A 20,298-nucleotide genomic window follows, 5' to 3' on the forward strand; every position below is an offset into this window, starting at 1 on the left:
TTTTAGGTCACATTTTGATTCATGTAAATGGTTATATTTGTGCAAGAAAAGCATGGTGTTCTATTGAAGCAGTTATCATGCAGTCATTATTAAGACATTGACCAGTCACAGATTTTTAAAGTCATTTAAATATTCAAAAATGAGTCATTATCCTTTATAACATGTAAAAATGTTAATTTTATAGATCAGCTATTTTCTGAATTAAAACTTTATTTTTTAGGCATTAATGTCATATTTTGAAAAATTGTCTTGAAAGATTGAAGACTGCATTTGTTGTCTATTTCTTGTCAATTTTTCATAAAAGGCTAGCCGCTTATATATAATACCTGGTAATTTTTTTCCTTTTTGGCATGGGTATTTGTATAAATATTAGTGCTTTTTAGATTTTTTTTTTTTTGAAGTACTGTTACTTTCTTCTTTAAAAAAACAACAAAAACCAACCAATCAAACAAATAATTTATTTCTTCTTTTAACTGTTAACAAAACTTTCATATAAGCTTAAACGGTTTATTTTAAAAAGACCTACTGTAACATTTTTAAGACTTGTGTCTAGTATAAAAGCTTCTATAGTAAGAACCACAACTTAAATATGTTTCTCTATTCACTACCTAACCAAGTTTGAGGAGCACCTTTGAAATTCACTGATTTTTAAATAATTCTAGATTCCTGAATTGCTATGTTTCTTTGAAATTATTATTGTACATTTTTTGAACTTTTGTAGAAAATACCTGATGATGTGGTAGAACTTTCAAAAGGAGCAGCTGGAATCTGCCTCCATTTCTACGACACTGCCCCTAGTGGTCGGTATGGGACAATGTCTTATTTGTGCAGGGCTTTGGCATCTATTCTACCACTCCCTACAGATATGGATGCAAACCTGGATTGTAGTCTTTCATAATCTGTTGAATCAGATACTTGTTCATGAGTCCATGGAATTTTTCAGGATTGCTTATAGTGTTCTCTTCCAGGGTTTTCATGTACATTTTGAATCCGAAAATTTGGAAAGAACTGCATGAAATCCACTTCCCCAGTGTCTAAACCAGACTGTGTTATGACACAAATGTTTTGTCCAAGCTTTTTAATACATAAATGTACAACTTCATTGCCACAAATAATTTTTTTTAGCTTTAAAAAGCAATTTTGCTCTGCTTTTTAACCTTATAATTAGTGTGTTATTTACAAAAAAAAAGTTTGACATAAAATTTGAAACAGTAATTGCAATATTTGGCTTGACTTCTTGAAAAAATGTTTTATTATTTTATTGTTGTTGGGAAGACAAGTCATGACAACATTATGAAAAGAATGATATTTCTTCGTAGAAATCAGAAAATGTGTACAGTGTACATGTAGTATATTTATTGTGATAAGATTCTAGATGAAATAAATCATTCTTGTTAAAATGAAAATTTAAATGTCCAACATTAAGAACAATACATATGTATTGCATTCTTCTATGCATGAAAGAACCTTTCAATAAAGCAAAAAAGTGAAAACATTTGAAACAATTCTAGACAAACTATGCTGTTACATATAATGCTGTAATTTTTTTCATATTATGAAAATACTTTTAAAGAAGAAGGTATAGTTTCAATACAAAACTGGCCCTGTATTTTAATTATTCTGAGAAATTAAAACTCATACTTTCTGAATTGTTCAAACTCCATGCAGTAAGATCTTACAAAACTTTTTTTATATGACCTCCTAAATGCCAATTGTAACATCATTAACTTGTGCATTTTCCCATATTTTCTTTAAAAAATTGCGGAAGACCTCTGTTTTCAGTGGAATTTTCTTAAATACAATATGGACCACATGCATTGCTCACAAAGATTTTAAGAAATGTGATTCCTCAAAGACTTTTATACAACATACCTGAAAATTGCAGTGGGCGATGTCTGCGGACACTATTTTCTTAAGGATAATAACCCCTTAAATGAGTCATTTTGAGCCTTTCTCTGTTTAAAATTTAGAAATGTAACAAAATACATGTACATGTAATGACATCATATTTCCAGAATGGTCCTCCTTTATGCCAAATTCTTTCCTGATTTATATTTATCAAATTTCAAAACTTTTTGAAAACATCAAATTTTTAGGGCATAATAAAGCCAAAATTGTACCTTCTTCTTTATGAAATTTCAGAAGAAACCTTTTTAGCTCATTGAGCCAAAGGCTCAAGTGAGCTTTTCTGATCAAAATTTGTCTGTAGTTGTTGTCATTGCTTGCATTGTTATAACCTTTTGACATTTTCTTCTCTTTTTTTTGACCAATTTCAACCAAATTTGCCACAAAGCATCCTTGTATGAAGATGATTTTGGTTTGTTCAAAGGGCCAGAAAAGTCAAATCTTATGTGAATACTTGCAAGTTTTTTTTTCAAATCATAGCCCAATCTCAACTTCCCTTAGACTTCCTATTGATTTTGAGGTCAAAAGATCAAGGTCAGAATTTCATACATTGCAAAAAATGATTTCCAGATGATAACTTTAGTTTTCTGAGGTTTTGCAATGAAATTATGTATCTTAAATCAACATCACTTAAAAAAAGACCACTATTGACTTTAAAAAAAATGTACTCCAGAACAAGACCATTCTGGTCATATTCAAAATATGGAAGCATCCCCATGATGTGCAGATTGAAGTTCACTAATCATGACCCCTTTGGGCTAGGGTGGGGCCAGAATATGAATGAAGAGTGGAAAAAAGTTTGGATGAAAAACAGCAGGGCCAACTTTCCTCTGGTGAGCATTGTGGTCCATGGAGCTTTGTTCTTTACTTCATGTAGTTCATGTGCAATTTATGTCAAAACCATTATAAAAGTGAAAGCTTTTATGTTGCTTTATTTACAGCAATTCAAAACCACATTTGTGATCATTTGCTTTGTTAGAGGATTGTTATTTGATTTAAATCTGATACATGTGTATTTGATTTTTATATAAATTGAATTGACAGAATTTTTGTCAGTTTGCAAAAGGAAATTAGTCAGTTGTTCTTTCGTGACCCCAGGGCTACAGTACATTCAAGGGGGCTCTAAACACTGCACACAGGAGAGATCCAATTCTTTTCTAGTTTTAGCAGGTAGAGTGATCTATCCTTAGATGAAAGACAGTACAGAAAATAACACATTTCTAATAGATTATAGTATTCTTCACATTATAGATAAAGTATATTAGACCAAGATAAAGTATATTAGACCAAGATAAAGTATATTGGACCAAGATAAAATAATTACATGTATTCTCTCAAAGGAAGTAGGCATCAGTGGTTTCTATTCCCTAATACTTCATTGATTATTTTAGAACCTTTATAAAACAAAATAAAGAAAAAAGCTTTCCAAGTAATCTTCTGATTTAAAAATACCAAATTTATTTACTGCTATGTGAATGAAAATGTTGAAAAATCCCAAACCATTCCTAAACATTGTCAGGTTATAATACATTGTGAACATGCACTGTACTCATAATGTGACCTTGAACTTGCCAAAATGGCATTGGTTAACCAAAAAATTATATATTCTCTGGTCATAACAAATCTTTATATAAAAGATGAACATACATTGTTTATCCATTAGAAAATTGTGGACATGGCATGAATTTTAAACTTTTTCTGCCAGTGACCTTATAAACTTGACTTTGGCTCAAAGTATGACATGCCTTCAGCTTATGAGTAATCTTTGATGTTTCAACTTCCAAAACTTATCCATTGGAGAGTAATGAACTGAACACAAATTTTATATTTAATTTGCAAGGCCTTGAACTTCCTGGAATGACCTTGGGTCAAGGTCAATACATACCCTTAGGTTATATGAGAATTATTCTCAAGTGTTCTCCATTACAAGATAGTCAAGACAGGAATTAAACATTTTCTAAACTTGAACAAATAACCTTGGGTCAAGGATGTGTTACATATTTAGGTCATAAGCAATCTTTGTATGAGGTATGAATATCTAATGTTTCCAAAATGATGTAGTTTTATAATTTTTCTGCCAGTGGCCTTTAAGTTGGTAGAATTATCTTGAGTCAAGGTCATGACACACCCTTAGGTCATAAACAATTTTTATATCAAGTATGAGCTTCTAATGCTTTTCCATACCTTAAGTTATAGCCCCGACATAATTGCACAGATGGACAGAGGTATGAACAAGGTGATTCTTATACACCATTAAACTTCTTGGGGGGGGGGGGGGTCTAAAATATTCAATCAAAACTGGTTTCTATTCATAGTAGAATAGTAGAGGTGCATCTATAAAATAATCAGTGCCAGGGGGATTCGCATGGGAAAGGAAAGCAAGCTAGAGCAGGAGAATGAGACATACCAAGTATATTCTGCATTGATTTTAGTGATCAATAAATGCACAGTGAACATCATGAGGGTTTGCTATCATCCAGAAGCTAACATTTTATTTTATTTGGAAATAGTGGAAACACTGTACTCAATGTTCATTCAATCTTTTGAAACTTTACACCAGAAAAGGTTTTGACTTCATTTTAATCACTTCTTCAGGTTACTGTATGTGTACTTAAAAAAGCTGGCTTTATATTTTAGCGGCTTTGGCGCAGACAACAATGTGCTAATTTATGAATACCGCTAAGAAATCATTTATAAATACAATATACGGCACGGACATGTATAGCGCTAATTCATGATTTCGCCAAAAATTCCATACCCAGAGATTGCGCTAAATTTTGAAAACGCCAATTTATGTACACGTACAGTATTTCTTTTTTCCATATGATCCAGTTTTCAAATTGTATAGTCTCTTTTGGCTATAATTGAGCCTCAACAGGAATCAAATTAATTTTCCTAATTCTTGATTCATTTTAATTTGACTAATGTTTCTTAATTCTTGTCCATTTTCTAATCTTGGTCACGCAAGTCTTATGGTTCGAGAAGTATACAAAAGAAATAGATGTATCTCAAGATAATGAAAACAGTCCAATAGGCCTTGTGGTTCACCTGAGTATCACTTTTTCTGAATAAGATCAAACCAGCCCAACCTGGAACTCTGACTATGGACACGATATGAATTTTAAGGTACATGACTCTATGACCACAATATTTCTGAAATGTGTTTCTGGACAGTAAGAATTAGAAAAGAATTTTAAAGACAAAGCACAATTTAAGTATGCAATCAACTTAGCCCAATCCAAGACCTGAGCTACAGAGACACACACTTAAAAAAGTTAAGAGTAAATAGCTTACCGAACCCATGAATAAGGTTTGCTCAATTGTTAAATATAAAAAATAAACCAAATTTTCAAAGGATGACTATAAAATAAATTTTCAATATGACTAAGCAAGCTCACCTTGGGCCTGAATTCTAAATCCAGGGGACATGGATTTTAAAATATTGGTAGATAGCTGACTGCTCCATATAATCAATGCATTTTCAATAACATGATTCACTAAATTCCCACCCTGGTAAACAAGAGGCCCATGGGCCACATCGCTCACCTGAGCACATTGGCTAGGCAAAAGCACAAATCAGTTCAGTATTGAAAAGATTACCTGGGGGTGGGGGGGGGGGGTGGGGTGGGGTGGGGGGGGGGGTGGGGGGGCTTGAATTTTAAACTACCTGATGATGCTTCCATGTCAATATAACAAATGGCTTTATTATACTTGAGAAGATGACTTTGTTGTTCTTGAGAAGAAGATTTTTAAAGATTTTTCCTATATATTTCTATGTAAAACTTTGATCCTTCATTGTGGTCACGCCCTACCCCCGGGGGTCATGGTTTGTACAAACTTGAATCTACACTACCTGAGGATGCTTCCATATAAATATGACCCATCATGGCTTTGCTGTTCTTGAGAAGAAGATTTTTAAAGATTTTTCCTATATATTTCTATGTAAAACTTTGATCCTCCAAAGTGGCCCCGCCCTACCCCCGGGGGTCATGATTTTAACAAACTTGAATCTACACTACCGGAAGATGCTTCCATATAAATATTACTCATCATGACTTTGCTGTTGTTGAGAAGAAGATTTTTAAAAAATTTTCCTATATATTATTTCTATATAAAACTTTGATCCTCCATTGTGGCCCCGCCCTACCTCTGGGGGTCATGATTTGAACAAACTTGAATCTACACTACCTGAGGACATTTCCATATAAATATGACTCATCATGACTTTGTTGTTCTTGAGAAGAAGATTTTTAAAGATTTTTCCTATATATTTCTATGTAAAACTTTGATCCTCCATTGTGGTCACGCCCTACCCCCGGGGGTCATGGTTTGTACAAACTTGAATCTACACTACTTGAGGATGCTTCCATATAAATATGACCCATCATGGCTTTGCTGTTCTTGAGAAGAAGATTTTTAAAGATTTTTCCTATATATTTCTATGTAAAACTTTGATCCTCCAAAGTGGCCCCGCCCTACCCCCAAGGGTCATGATTTTAACAAACTTGAATCTACACTACCGGAAGATGCTTCCATATAAATATTACTCATCATGACTTTGCTGTTGTTGAGAAGAAGATTTTTAAAGATTTTTCCTATATATTATTTCTATATAAAACTTTGATCCTCCATTGTGGCCCCGCCCTACCTCTGGGGGTCATGATTTGAACAAACTTGAATCTACACTACCTGAGGACATTTCCATATAAATATGACTCATCATGACTTTGTTGTTCTTGAGAAGAAGATTTTTAAAGATTTTTCCTATATATTTCTATGTAAAACTTTGATCCTCCATTGTGGTCACGCCCTACCCCCGGGGGTCATGGTTTGTACAAACTTGAATCTACACTACCTGAGGATGCTTCCATATAAATATGACCCATCATGGCTTTGCTGTTCTTGAGAAGAAGATTTTTAAAGATTTTTCCTATATATTTCTATGTAAAACTTTGATCCTCCAAAGTGGCCCCGCCCTACCCCCGGGGGTCATGATTTTAACAAAATGGAATCTACACTACCTGAGGATGCTTCCATATAAATATTACTCATCATGACTTTGCTGTTGTTGAGAAGAAGATTTTTAAAAATTTTTCCTATATATTTCTATGTAAAACTTTGATCCTCAATTGTGGCCCCGCCCTACCCCCGGGGGTCATGGTTTGAACAAACTTGAATCTACACTACCTGAGGATGCTCCCATATAAATATGACTCATCATGAATTTGCTGTTCTTGAGAAGAAGATTTTTAAAGATTTTCCCTATATATTTCTATGTAAAACTTTGATCCTCCATTGTGGCCCCACCCTTCCCCCCAGGGTCATGGTTTGAACAAACTTGAATCTACACTACCGGAGGATGCTCCCATATAAATATGACTCATCATGACTTTGCTGTTCTTGAGAAGAAGATTTTTAAAGATTTTTCCTATATATTTCTATGTAAAACTTTGATCCTCCATTGCAGCCCCGCCCTACCCCCGGGGGTCATGGTTTGAACAAACTTGAATGTACACTACTTGAGGATGCTTCCACATGAGTTTCATCTTTCCTGGCCCTATGGTTCTTGAGAAGAAGATTTTTAAATGTTGCCATTATTTTTTCACTAATTCCTAATTATCTCCCCTTGAAAGAGGGCGTGGCCCTTCATTTGAACAAACTTGAATCCCCTTTACCCAAGGATACTTTGTGGCAAGTTTGGTTGAAATTGGCCCAGTGGTTCTTGAGAAGAAGTCGAAAATGTGAAAAGTTTACAGACAGACAGACAGACGGACAGACAGACGGACGCCGGACAAAATGTGATCAGAAAAGCTCACTTGAGCTTTCAGCTCAGGTGAGCTAAAAATGAATTAAAAATAAAATCAACAACAGGAATATGGGGCACTCACACACTTCCTCTTTCTGTAGAAACTGTTTGTTATCTAGGAACATTTTGATGTGTTCCTTTTGGAATCATCAATGTGCAATTATTTTAGCTACTTGCAGAATATTCATCTTACCTCAAAGTCCATCATCAATGACAACACTGAACAGTATGATTCAATATCAAAAATATTTACAATTCAATAAAATCATGATTAAAATATTAAATACAATAAAATTATTTCACTTTTAAAATGTGATCCTGAACAAATATAATGAGTTGTAAGTATTCAAACATATGTATCCAAGTATTGCTTGAACTCACAATCCACATATACTAAACAATAGCTATTATGCTTTATAATTCCTGGCTCACTGAACACACATGTATGCTCCAAAACAAAAAATAAGAAAACGTAATGCTTTTAGACTCAAAATAATTTAAACAAACCAACAAGATACAATAGTTTACTTCATCAATTGCCTTTACTGGTAGACCGTAGTTAGTTTTAATTTTGTCTTCACTTTTACACAGAATATCCAGAACATACACTTCATCCAGTCAGGCCAGCTGGATTCATAGTTTTGTTAAGATTTGAATACTAGGCAAGGTTGTACTTCTTTACAGTGTTGGACAGTCACAGGTATCGCAATAAAACATATTCTTGTTATTCAGAAAGGTTCTTGTCAACACTCTCTTTCATACTGCATATATTCATTAGAACATCATTCTCTCAATATCAGTAGATCTCGCACACCAGACTCGCCACATAAATACTATCAAAATTTCTTGACTGCACATTCTCTCATTGTGTTATTCAAATCTAATGCAAACGCCACAAAATTAATCATGTAAAAACAGCTAAATTAAAAAAAAAACAAGTTAAATCAATTCACATAATTCAGTTCTAAAATTCATATATGTAACAATTTTTTAAATGACAATATGAATACAATAATTACATGTATTAGATACAACTAATGTATATGTATCCTTCCTAAAATGATTGTCATGGAATTTTTCTAAACAATGTATAAAACTGAAATTTGTTTAAAGGGAAAAAACACAAGAATTAATCATTTAAAGAACAGAAATTTATCAAAGAGGCAAATAAAAATTTGTTAAGCTTAATTTTCCTAAATATTAATGGAAAGAGGTTTTACCTTCCTGTACATGAATTCTGATATTTTGGCACCAAAAATGATTATGATGATAGAACATAAGAACACATTGATGTATTAAAAATGGGAAAGAGAGAGAATTTGTGTATACACAACTCTGGTAAGGTGGCTAATGTCGAAAATGTAATGATTGCACCTGCACATTCAAAGCCTTGCAGTTGGGTAAAAACAACTCCATACCAATGCACATAATTATAAAAAAATATTCATACTCCAGGTTCTATCATGCATTCATGTGGATTAAAACGGTAAAGTCCGGATCATATATTAAGAATTTCCACATCCTTCTCAGTCCTTGGTTGCACCATTAAGAAAAATTCCTTTAGGTTGTGTACAATTCCTTTGTCAAATGGATTATAAAAAGCTCCTTTACCATCCATTAAGTACTTATACCTTTTATAATTCACTCTCTCATTAGCAGTGATGTTGTATATGGCATGGAAAGTCTGTAACAAAAAGGAAAATTCTTATATTGTATCTTCATTTTAATTTCAAACAGTACTTTTTTAAATCATCAAAATCTAGCTCAACATATGAGGATATCTCTTCAAAGATTCATAATTGAACAAAAATTTACACATTAAATGCTTTGCTCTATTGCAAAACACATTGACAAATATTTATAAATCTCTGCTTATTACTACATGTACCTCATATTTTTCACCTTTAAGGTATATCCATACATGTACCATAGAATTATAAGTATTCACTACAGATATACATGTATATGTATACAGTACATACAACTTTTAAAATTCAGCTTTCCTCAGAGGAGTATACAATATTCATTTAAAATCTTAGAAGCCTTCACTTAAAATTTTTCAGAAAAAAAAAACACTGTAAAGAAATTAACTAAAATTTCCCAAAACACTGTCAGCCCTGTTGATAGATTAGAAGTCAGGGGCTAGCAGGCTGACTGGACTACATGCACTACAACTTGTAATACTAAATGTCACCAAATTACTGAAAAATCTGAAGGACTTTCTTTCCATATCAACACAACATACACCATAAAGACCTATATGCATTTATTTACTGGTACATGCATAGATCTGCTGCTCACTAAAAAAGCTATATGCGGTATATGCATAATTTTGCCCCAACGTCAAATTTTGAACATTTCCTGAAATCTGCTAAATTGTATATATTGTATGAAAAATCTAAGTTAACAAAAAATATAATTTCAAAGTAGGTTATTGACTATTTTTGGTTCAATGATGTCACAAACTATTTGGATTTTGTATTATTTTTCAGAAAGAGAAAAATGTAGTCCTAATGGGTAAAATACACTTCTAGCTGTTGTGTACTGTTGTTTACTGTTGTGAGCACTTGCAAAAATTTCTGTTGGATGGATAAGGAATTTTGGCGAGCGATCATGAACGCTAACTCTGTTGAACAGGCCTCAGAAATAACAGAAAATACATGTATGCAGACTTGGAAGAAGAGTATTATTTTTTGTTTTGATGATGTAATAAAATATATTTTGCATAATTTTTAAATTAGAGGATAAAAAGCACAAAAGCCTCTATATATTTTTAATCTGCAAAATTCAGAGGACAAAATCATGCCCAGCCTCCAAAGTCATATGCTTTTTTCACTAAAATCATTTTACACCTAATATTAAATGCTCTTTAAATAGTGCTTTAAAGGGTTAGATTTTCTTTTTTTCTCAGTTCAAGACTTATATGTGAACATTCAGCCATGAAGTTGTTGGAAATAAATTATGTTATGCCATTTTTTAAAAGTTTCCTTATTATCTCCCTTTGGAAAAGAGCATGAAACTTGAGAGTTTGGTTGAAATAAGATCCAAGGATTCTAAATAATTTGAAAGTGATTGGTCACTAAAATGGATATGAACAAATACTCTGTATTTTTAGGTAATTAAGTTGATCTATGAAAAAATAAAGAAAAAGATTTTCACTAAGTAAGAAAAAATTACCATCATATCAAAAAAGCCATATTGAAATAAAAAAAATTGATCAAGATGGCAGATTTATGAAAATATAATCTCCATTTTCATCTGTTGGATGAAGCTTGATAAAAAAGAAATCCAGAAAGTTTCTTTTTGGTCCTCCATCAAAGGGGTTAAAAAGCTTCCCATCTTTATCTTTCATGTGGGCATATCTTTTGTACTTCAGCTGTTCGTTTGTTGTTAAATTTTTAATGATTGAATAAACCTGAAAATAAGAGAAAAAAGATTAATGAATGAATCAAGTAATTTTAAGCAGTTTTCCACTGCTAAGATACATATTGTGCACGTTATCATGTTCAGTTGTGATGTAATGTTATGCATAGAAAGTAATGGTTTTTCATGACTTACATATGTATAAAATTTCATAGTTTAAACTCTGGGTAATGTTGGCCAAAATTAGGCACATAAAACTGCTGCACTATTTACAGAGTTTATCATGTACCAATATGTTTCTATACAAAACTTAAACATCAGAAATTTTTAAGTCTTTGAATAAATCTGAAAATAAAACGTAAAATCTCGCTTACCAGGTAACCACATAGGTAGGAGGCCACGCAGAGGTAAAACAGCATGAGGCAGAGGAAAAACAGGTAGACCATGTTAAGCTCCTCATACTGGGTCAGAGCGTAATAACTGAAGAAGGTGCTTAAATAGCCATTCATGGTAACGCACCAAACAAAGCCTACAAATGAAACTCTGAAAAACACAAGAAGGATTCTTATATAAATCAGCCTCCGATCTGCATCCTGCTGAACAGTAAACAATCTCCTGATTTAAGTTTCATTGACAAAAACATTTAGGAATTCTTTTTTGGATTTGTAGTATGTCTGAAAAGATAAACTGAATACTTCTGAAAAAGATATACCAGGTAATTCTACAGTGCAAATAAAAACACTGCCTTAAATATGAAATCCACCAGGAGATTATTTTTACAAAGATAAAAAAAAATGTGGTTGATTGGAATCCCCTCTACTGATTCCAATCCCCACCCACACACTTGTGTTCAGCTGTGATGCGTCATGAGGACCCTTGACATTGATGGTCAGTTCTGAGCAGTCTTACCATGAGGACAGTCACCGCTGTGACCGCTACGGTGGCAACACCTGCCTCGACTGCTCCTATAACTACAATCCAATCCCAGCCAAATTCAGAGAGAAGATGGTAGCAGAAGAAGTCCGTAAAAAGAACATTGCCAAACATGGTGAAGACAAACATGAAGAACCAGGGCCTACAACAGAAGAAACTGTCGATCAGGCTCAAGTGGACACTTACAGGAGTGTGGACAGTGAACTGTTGATCAAGCACGCCACTGATCAGATTCCATTTTTTTAAAATTAAAAGTGTCATGACAAAAAAGAAATTTTTTCATAAAACTAAAACATTAAATACAAATACATGCATGTACATGAAAGGGTTTATTAGGTAATTACAACAGATGTCTATCTTTGTGGTTGTGTATAGTTAATTGTATGAAACAGAGGGGAGTCAAATCATAAATTTTGGAATTCTGTCTTTGAAAAATATTTCCAAAATTCTTAGCTGTGGACATCACAATGCCATCTAGGTTTTAGAGTACAGTGAAATACAAGGATAACATAATATAATGAATGGCATTTTCAGTTAAGAACTACATATCAGTGAAAAATAACTGGATATAACCATATATGCATGTATTAGCAGGGTTGTTCCTAAGACACGGGGACTAGGAAATTTTTCCGCCTTTAATGACGTTTTCCCATGGTTATTTTGGTATTCCCCCAAAACCCCCTTCTATTTCAATTCTTAGGGACAACCCTGTATTAGTGAAATACATCAATCACGGACATAATAGAGTTTTGGTGTCTATGGTGGTCCACTTTTTGTATTTTATGCAGTACTTTATCAGTATCAACTATGCAGTGTGTACGTTATTTAATGCCACTCCCTAAATACAATTATTTATCAACCCTTTCACAATAACTGCAATACTGCTCTTTTACAGGGAAAATTAATAACATTTGAAGAAGTTTTTACTGGCAGATAATTAAATGACATTTATTAAACAATTGCTGTTACATCATATTTCACCAAACTAGATCAATTTGCCCTGCAAAAGAGCAGTACAATGCTAATGCTACCATGCTGTGCAATAATTTTAATTATTGCAAAATTTTTAATAATAAATTAAATAAATTAAGTTATTAATAAATTAATAAAAAAAATAAAGAGAATAATCTGTGCCCTCAGAAATGTATCTGAGTTACAGTTATTCAAAACTTTAACTTCAAGTTAATTACATGTATGTATGTCAAGATCTTTTCCAAATAATATTATTAAGCATTTATAAACTATAAATAATATTAAGTGGAGAATAATAGACAATGAATTACCAATTATTATGTTTTCCAAGAAAATTTGTATTATTCTCAGACAGATTTTACTAGATTCAATTTTAGTAAGCTATCTTACATGTATACATAGAATAGGTCAGGAATGTGCATGTGACTAAGAAAGGTGCAAAGCAAAGCCTAAAGCACTTACCAGGTAATAGCAAGCATGAATGCATGACATGCAAAATTTATATACATACTATGGAACAGCACCCTAAACAAGCCGTTCCACATGTATGCACACATGTGGAGGGCATCATTACTTCCACCCAATACTCAAAATAAAAAGATTGCAAGAAAACCATGCTGTACTATTCCAAGTGATGATTATGATGAAAGAAATGCAATTTATGTTTTTAAAGAGTCCAGGTAATGAATATGAGGAAAAAATTCAATTTGGATTTATGAAGGGGGAAATAGACTTTGACCATCAATGTAAAGAAACCAACATGCACCACCACAGCTGTGTACTATCAAAATGCATTATAGATACCGTACGTTATTATTTATTTCCATACCATATCACATTGACTTTTTAAATGTCATGCAGAATATGTATAATTATTTTTTATTTTTGTTTACTAAAACTGTATTTTAATTAATGCATGTACATGGCAGATATTTTTATTTATTTGTTTCCACCAACCCTGGATAACTCTCCATGCATTTAATTTTTTTAAAATCGAGAAGCATGCACATACATGTAAAGCAGCTAAATATAGAATAAAGTAAGTTTGTCTTTATCTTTTATTTCCCTCCATTAAAGAAAATGTCACACACAAAAATCAGTATCACGATAAGTTGAAAGATTAAACTTTATCAATTTCCAATTTACTGCTATGTCCAAAATACATCACATATCATACATAAAATTATGCCACCAACCTGTTATAGTAGCCCACACAATTATAGATGTAGGGACAGTGATGGTCGAACACTTTGACACAGCGGTTACACACTCGACAGTGTTTGGACCGCAGTGGTTTGACTGTCCGACAGGTGTGACAAAGCCGACTCAATGGATTTTCACCATGCTTCCATTCATCAAAATGTGCTACCTGTCCAAATAATAATTTTAAAAAATTATGAGACTTATTGCTTACAACATTACACTCAAGCAGCTTCAAGATATTTTACTTTAATACTTTTGTCTTCCAAATTTCTGCATTTACAATGTTCGGGACTCAAGTAAAAAGTTTTCTCTGATTACATTCTACGGTATTCTAATTATTTACAAAGACGTAAGGACAGCAAATCAACTCAGTAAACACAAAAGCCTTATGGTAACTGTTTAACAGTATAATAAGTGTAACTAAACAATTCAAACACATTATGGTAAACCAGAATTAACTAGACTCAGCTGTTTGCTCTGTATATACATGTATAAAACTGTTTTACAATTCAGTTATTTAAGTAAGTTGAACTGAAATTCCCACTGTTTTACACAGTTTTTGGCTTACTTGTTTTATAGCCATGTCATACTCTGGTATGTTTCTAGGAAGGAAACCAGGATCTGTCGTGCTGGCATGAAACAAACAAATCCACATGGCAATATTTACAAAGAAAAAGAAGATATGGAATAACTGAAGTTCATTCCAGGTATATGGCAAACACTGCAAAAAAAAAAGTGGTTATCAAAATGGGTTATTTTTTATGGTTACAACTGGAACAAATACAGATTTTAAATGTTTGTACATAAATTGTTTAAACTGGAAATTTATTTTTTCCCTCTCTGTTTTTTTTCCCCTAGATGAACTTTTCTGATAGTTGATTTACACAGTCATTCAAAAGCATGTAAATGTAATTTATTGTTTATCTTGAAACTACCATTATTCACTATATTGTTTTCAATGATACATTTACATGTAGATGTATTTGTTAGTACACCTGTACATCTTATTTTCTCAAAATGAAGATGCATGAAGATTGTCTTCTTTTCAACTGTAAGCAACTGAGATTTGAAACATCTCTTAATTCAGTGTACCTTAAATATATACATTGGGTATCCCCAGCAAATGGCATTGACCATGAAGAAAAGAATGGCTCCTTTACTGTTTCCTGGAGGACCAAATGCTATAGTGCTGCAGAAAGAAAAATGCAATTAACTATCACATACACTGCTTATTCCTTCTTTTCATCAATATCTGTCAAATGATGCAACACAGTTACAGTAAAATCTGAAATGACCCCAATTATAAAACGAACAAATAATAAAATTATGAATCAAACAGCATGCTTACTAAAAGTCAATTTTCGGCAATAAACTTTTTTTCTTTTTAATTTGCCTCTGGAGATAATCACAGACTTCTTCATGTTTTCTGCCAAATGCCAGCATTAGCGGAGTTTTCCCATTCTTATCTGCAATCTCAACCTCCACACCATCCTACAATACAGCAGCATGTGTATCATCAGTATGTTACCACTCATAGATACCCAACCACAAATTAAAGAACTAGGAAGTCATTTTCTACCTGTTCACAGAGTTCTGTTACAGCTGTCAAGCTTCCATTAATGCATGCTAAATGAAGAGGTGTCTGCCCGTAGTTGTCTTTTTGACGAGGATTAAAGCCCGAGTAAATCAGCAGTCTCATAAGCTCAGAATGACCTACAATAAAATAGAAGTATGTTTATCAGTCTTATTAATTTGTCATAAAAAGAAAACACAAAACAAGCATAATATTTGAATAGGAAAATGTATCAAATGGGTATAAGACAAAGATGAATCTGATTGTCATTATATTGAAAAACTAGAGTTAAATTCTCAGTGGAGGTCTTTCTCCAAAGATTCTTTTATGAAACATCTAGTATTTGACTTCTGAATTATAACTTACAGGACTTTCTTTTTAAACATACCTTTAAAGGATGCCCAGTGTAAAGCATTATCTCCATCTTTGTCAACCATTTGTAGGCGGGCTCCCTTGCCCATTAAATACCCTGCTAACATCGTATGCCCATACTGACACGCCACTATCAGTGGTGTACAACCCTTTAAATCAGCTGTGTCAATGTTCACTCCATACTGAAGTAAAACATCCACAATGTTAATGTGTCCATTCACACATGCCCAGTGGATAGGGTGGGCACCCAGTTCATTATTGCTTGGCTGATCTACTGGACCTTTACTGTCCATAATGAATCTGAGAATTGTCAGGTGACCCCCGAGGCATGCCCAGTGAGCAGGTGTGTGACCTTTCTCATCTTGCATATTGAAAACTTCAGGTCCATCCTCAGCTACAGTTTGAACTGGAACCAATAATCTAAAAATTTATAAACAAAATGATGACAATAAATTAATCTGGAAATAGACAAATTAAAATTTGGTAACTGAGTAAAGAAGATTTTAATAAGCCAAGAATTCTAAATATGGAAGAAACAATTGGACACAGTTGACTCAAAAAATGAGCAGATATTTTTTTCCAGATATTAACCCCCCCCCCCCTTTCAAATATATTGGTTTTAAATCTATTACAATTTACCCACTGGCTTAGACCAATGATATTACAAGTTTACTCTTAACTCAATCGCACCTAACTATATTCTGAAATTAAAATGCAAAATTCCTGTCAGAAAAAAAAAAAATTCCCTATAGTTTCTTGATCCATTATTAGTTTCATCTTGAAAAAATTAGGACAGTCATCAAACTGATTGATTGATACATTAAAATTACTAACTGTCAACAATATCAATATCTTAGTACACATATATTAAAAGATAAACAGGAAAAGTACAGGTGCCCAAATATATCTGAAATTAACAAATATCAATTTTACATCCTATTAGTAAATATTGTATTATATGCAAAATCCAATTAAAAGGAAAATTTCAGAAACCCTTAATCAAACAAAGAGCATCTCTTAATTCACAAATTACATTTTACACAGTTTAGCTCTAAGAAACATATTAAAGTCTTATTAATCCAAATTTACAAGTCTCTTTGTTCTGCTGAATAGTTCAACAGTTAGAATAAATCAGTCTTGTTGCCAGTATGACCGCATCCTTTAAACCTGCAGCCAATAATAAGTTTTTACTCTGATTCTCAAAAAACATGTGTGGTTTTAATATGGCAGGACCTTAAATTGATGATATGTAGTTACAGAATGCATCAATGACATCACTAATACAAATGCATAAATCCTTAGAAATCTGTCAGTGAATAAAAAATAAATTTCTGTTTTAAAACTATCACAATTGCAGCTATAATTCCCCAAATCCATAGTTTAAATTTTATCACAAACTACAGATGTAAAAGGAAATGACATTATCCTAACCATTTCTATCAGTTGGATCTTAACTTCCTTCCTAATCTTAATAGGTAAACCCAGTCTTCATCTACTCCATTTCCTCATCACCCTTGACTTCTGAATATAATAAATTCTTACTCCTATTGATTACAATTAGAGGTTTTTTTTTTTTTAAATTTTCTTTTTTTTTTTCAATATACACACTATGATGCATGAAGTCAATGATGTCAATGAAGATATAAATGATTGTGTAATTCTTTGTTTCATCAAAGATACATATATACCCACAGTTTAGTTAGATAACCTGTATTCAGTTTAATAGTTACAGTGGAGTCTTGGTAATCTTAACGCCAACAATACAGACTTTTAACCTTCCAAACAAAATTTGTGGGGAACAGAATTAACATTTGTAGCTACCAATTATAAAAGATACATTTCTTTAAACATCAATTATGAATATCGTGAAATTATTAGTTAAATGATTTATTTAACCATTTCAATGTCCTTATGTTCATGTCTGGACACTCAGTCATCCAGACAAGTCTTCTGATTAACAAGGCTCCACTGTTTACTTATTTTTTTAATTCTTAAAGTTTGGCATACTGTTTAACTTTAGTATCCCACTGACATGTTAGACACCAGGAAAATAGCAGATTGAGTTAACAGTCCTTACTTAATTGTGAGTTTTTAAGTTCTAAAAGTCAAATATCTTGAAGAATTTTATTAGACCTCACTTGTTAATGTTTGGGATACATTCAAATACAATTTTATTTTTGTACTTACACCAGCAAGATTCATTGCTTACTTATACTATTAGGTATTTCTTTCTGAATTTAAAAAATAACAATACTATCTCATTTAAACCAGATATAAATTGTTCATCAGAATTATATACTTTTATGTGCCAAGTTTTATTACAATTCAACCAAAAAATACACAGCAATTATAAATATCATGAAATTATTAGTTAAATAATTTATTAAACCATTTCAATGTACTTGTTCATGTTGTTGAAACCAAAGAAACATTGAATTGTTCCTTTACAGTCTCCAAGATTTAAAAAAAAAATTGGCAAACTTAACACTAAAAAAAAAAAACATGTTCACACAAAAACAGACCAATGAATTATGGACACTGTACAAATGACATTAACTTCTTTGCTCTTCAGAAAAAGCAAAAATGATGGGAATATAAATCATTTTGGTCTCATAATTATTCCCAACTTTTTAGGTAGCTGTTTTTTTTACAATCATTTTTACACTACTATAGCAATTTTTAGTTCTTAGAGTATTTATAACATGATAGGCAACGGTTGTATGTTCGTTCGCACTAAAACTTGTTCACCCTTGAAGCCGTTCGCCCTCATTCACGTTTGCCCAGAGTCCGATCGCCCTAAAACTTGTTCGCACAGGGTCCGTTCACCTTATTTATATCACAGAAAGTTGAATAATGAACCAATGGATTTTTTAAATAAATTATATGTACATTGGTACATAAATTGCTCACAAAAGAAGTATGCATGTGGTCACACTATAAATACCTGTCCTATCAAAGACCCGGCAGACCAACAGAAATCAACGTCTCAGTCCTTTAATTGTTTTCAAAACATAACGCAGATTGTATGATCCCCTAATTTACAGTGACATTATTAAGTATAATTAAAGCAATTTAGCATGTAAAGAGCATAAATATCAAATTTGAATTATTTAATTAAAATTACGGTAAATAAAAAAAATTCTGTAGCAACATTTGAAAAAAACACCAAGTCGTAAAATTGAATAAAATTAATAATAAATGTTGATATTTACTATATACTATATATATAATAGGACGAACGAGATATACGGCGAACAAGAATAATGGCAAACGGACCCTGCGCGAACGGACTCATGCGAACAGGTAGATAGGGCCAACGAACCTGATACCATGGGCAACTATGTTTTTTTTTCCTGACTGCCTTAAAATTTTGCACTGAAATCAACAATTCTTTCCTACTAAGCCTTAAGCAAAGATCTGTGAGATTCTCAGACATGATTTCATATATTGTGACCTCAGCACAAAACAAAAAAAAAAGGTTTGGTCACCAAGCTGTCATTTTTTTTAAAAATAACATTTCATTATCATAATACAATATATAAAAGGGACAGGTCTATATAAAACCCATTTTCAAATATAGGTCCCTCAACATGTAAATTAATGAATTTGCCTCAGCAAAATGTATATTCTAAGTAAATAAATAAAATAGAGTAAAACTACAGGCATATACTAAGTATATTCTGTATGAAATGAGTCTTTACTTAATACATAAACCTATGGTCAAGTTGGTCAAGTTTGTACATGAACATAGCAACGGTATAAACAATGTAAAAACAATATTTCTGTCACACATAAATCTCTCTTTTTATAAGCTCTTTACACTTAACAAATGCATTTAAATATTTTAGAGCATATTCTTGACATTTGTGTACTTTTTTCCTTCTTACATGAAATTTCCTCGACAACTACAAGTTTAGAAAATAAACCGGATAGAGTATTAGTTCGGATCTTTTACCTTAATTATCGACTTCATACTTACCCAGATTTTACTGCTGCAAATATAGGGTGATCTTTACTTGAATTTGCATTATCTCCTGCACAGCATGCACCTTCAGGAGTGTGGTTGTGTGCCTTTTTTTCCGAGTTTTTACCAACTCCTAGTCCTAGTAGATCCATGCCTGACATGCTATGAATCGGCGGTGTTGCGGCAGTGTCTTGATATATAGGATTA

The 20,298-nt window shown here is 32.5% G+C and overlaps 3 protein-coding genes across 7 annotated transcripts in view; 2 read left to right on the top strand and 1 right to left on the bottom strand.

Annotated features, from left to right (window-relative positions):
• Positions 1–2,975, top strand: part of LOC133197378 (probable phosphorylase b kinase regulatory subunit alpha) — a 52,830-nt gene extending 49,855 nt beyond the window's left edge. For all 4 annotated transcript variants that reach the window (XM_061333377.1, XM_061333379.1, XM_061333380.1 and 1 more), the window contains one exon: positions 722–2,975. In XM_061333377.1, the coding sequence (XP_061189361.1) occupies positions 722–898 (177 nt within the window). In that variant the 3' untranslated portion in view covers positions 899–2,975. The remainder of the gene's footprint in view (positions 1–721) is intronic.
• Positions 1,340–20,298, top strand: part of LOC133197381 (uncharacterized) — a 127,240-nt gene continuing 108,281 nt past the window's right edge. Inside the window, exon 1 of the mRNA XM_061333385.1 lies at positions 1,340–1,349. The gene's annotated coding sequence lies outside the window, so the exon portion shown is untranslated. The remainder of the gene's footprint in view (positions 1,350–20,298) is intronic.
• LOC133197382 (uncharacterized) lies at positions 8,841–20,259 on the bottom strand. 2 transcript variants are annotated; one of them, XM_061333386.1, is made up of 10 exons: positions 20,107–20,259; positions 16,144–16,547; positions 15,762–15,895; positions 15,531–15,673; positions 15,275–15,371; positions 14,751–14,903; positions 14,176–14,348; positions 11,449–11,617; positions 10,889–11,126; positions 9,331–9,395 (listed from the first exon to the last, which is right to left on the bottom strand). In XM_061333386.1, exons 1-9 carry the CDS (start codon positions 20,250–20,252, stop codon positions 10,929–10,931), a joined length of 1,617 nt encoding a protein of 538 aa, XP_061189370.1. In that variant the 5' UTR covers positions 20,253–20,259; the 3' UTR covers positions 9,331–9,395; positions 10,889–10,928. The 2 variants fall into 2 exon arrangements, with proteins under 2 accessions (XP_061189371.1, XP_061189370.1); XM_061333387.1 differs by lacking the exons at positions 10,889–11,126; positions 11,449–11,617 and adding an exon at positions 11,984–12,149 and having other exon boundaries at positions 8,841–9,395.

The sequence above is a fragment of the Saccostrea echinata genome, unplaced genomic scaffold (assembly GCF_033153115.1).
Source record: "Saccostrea echinata isolate AGI-Se365-2 ecotype Australia unplaced genomic scaffold, CSIRO_AGI_Sech_v1 ptg000030l, whole genome shotgun sequence".
NCBI classification, from domain to species: Eukaryota; Metazoa; Mollusca; class Bivalvia; order Ostreida; family Ostreidae; genus Saccostrea; species Saccostrea echinata.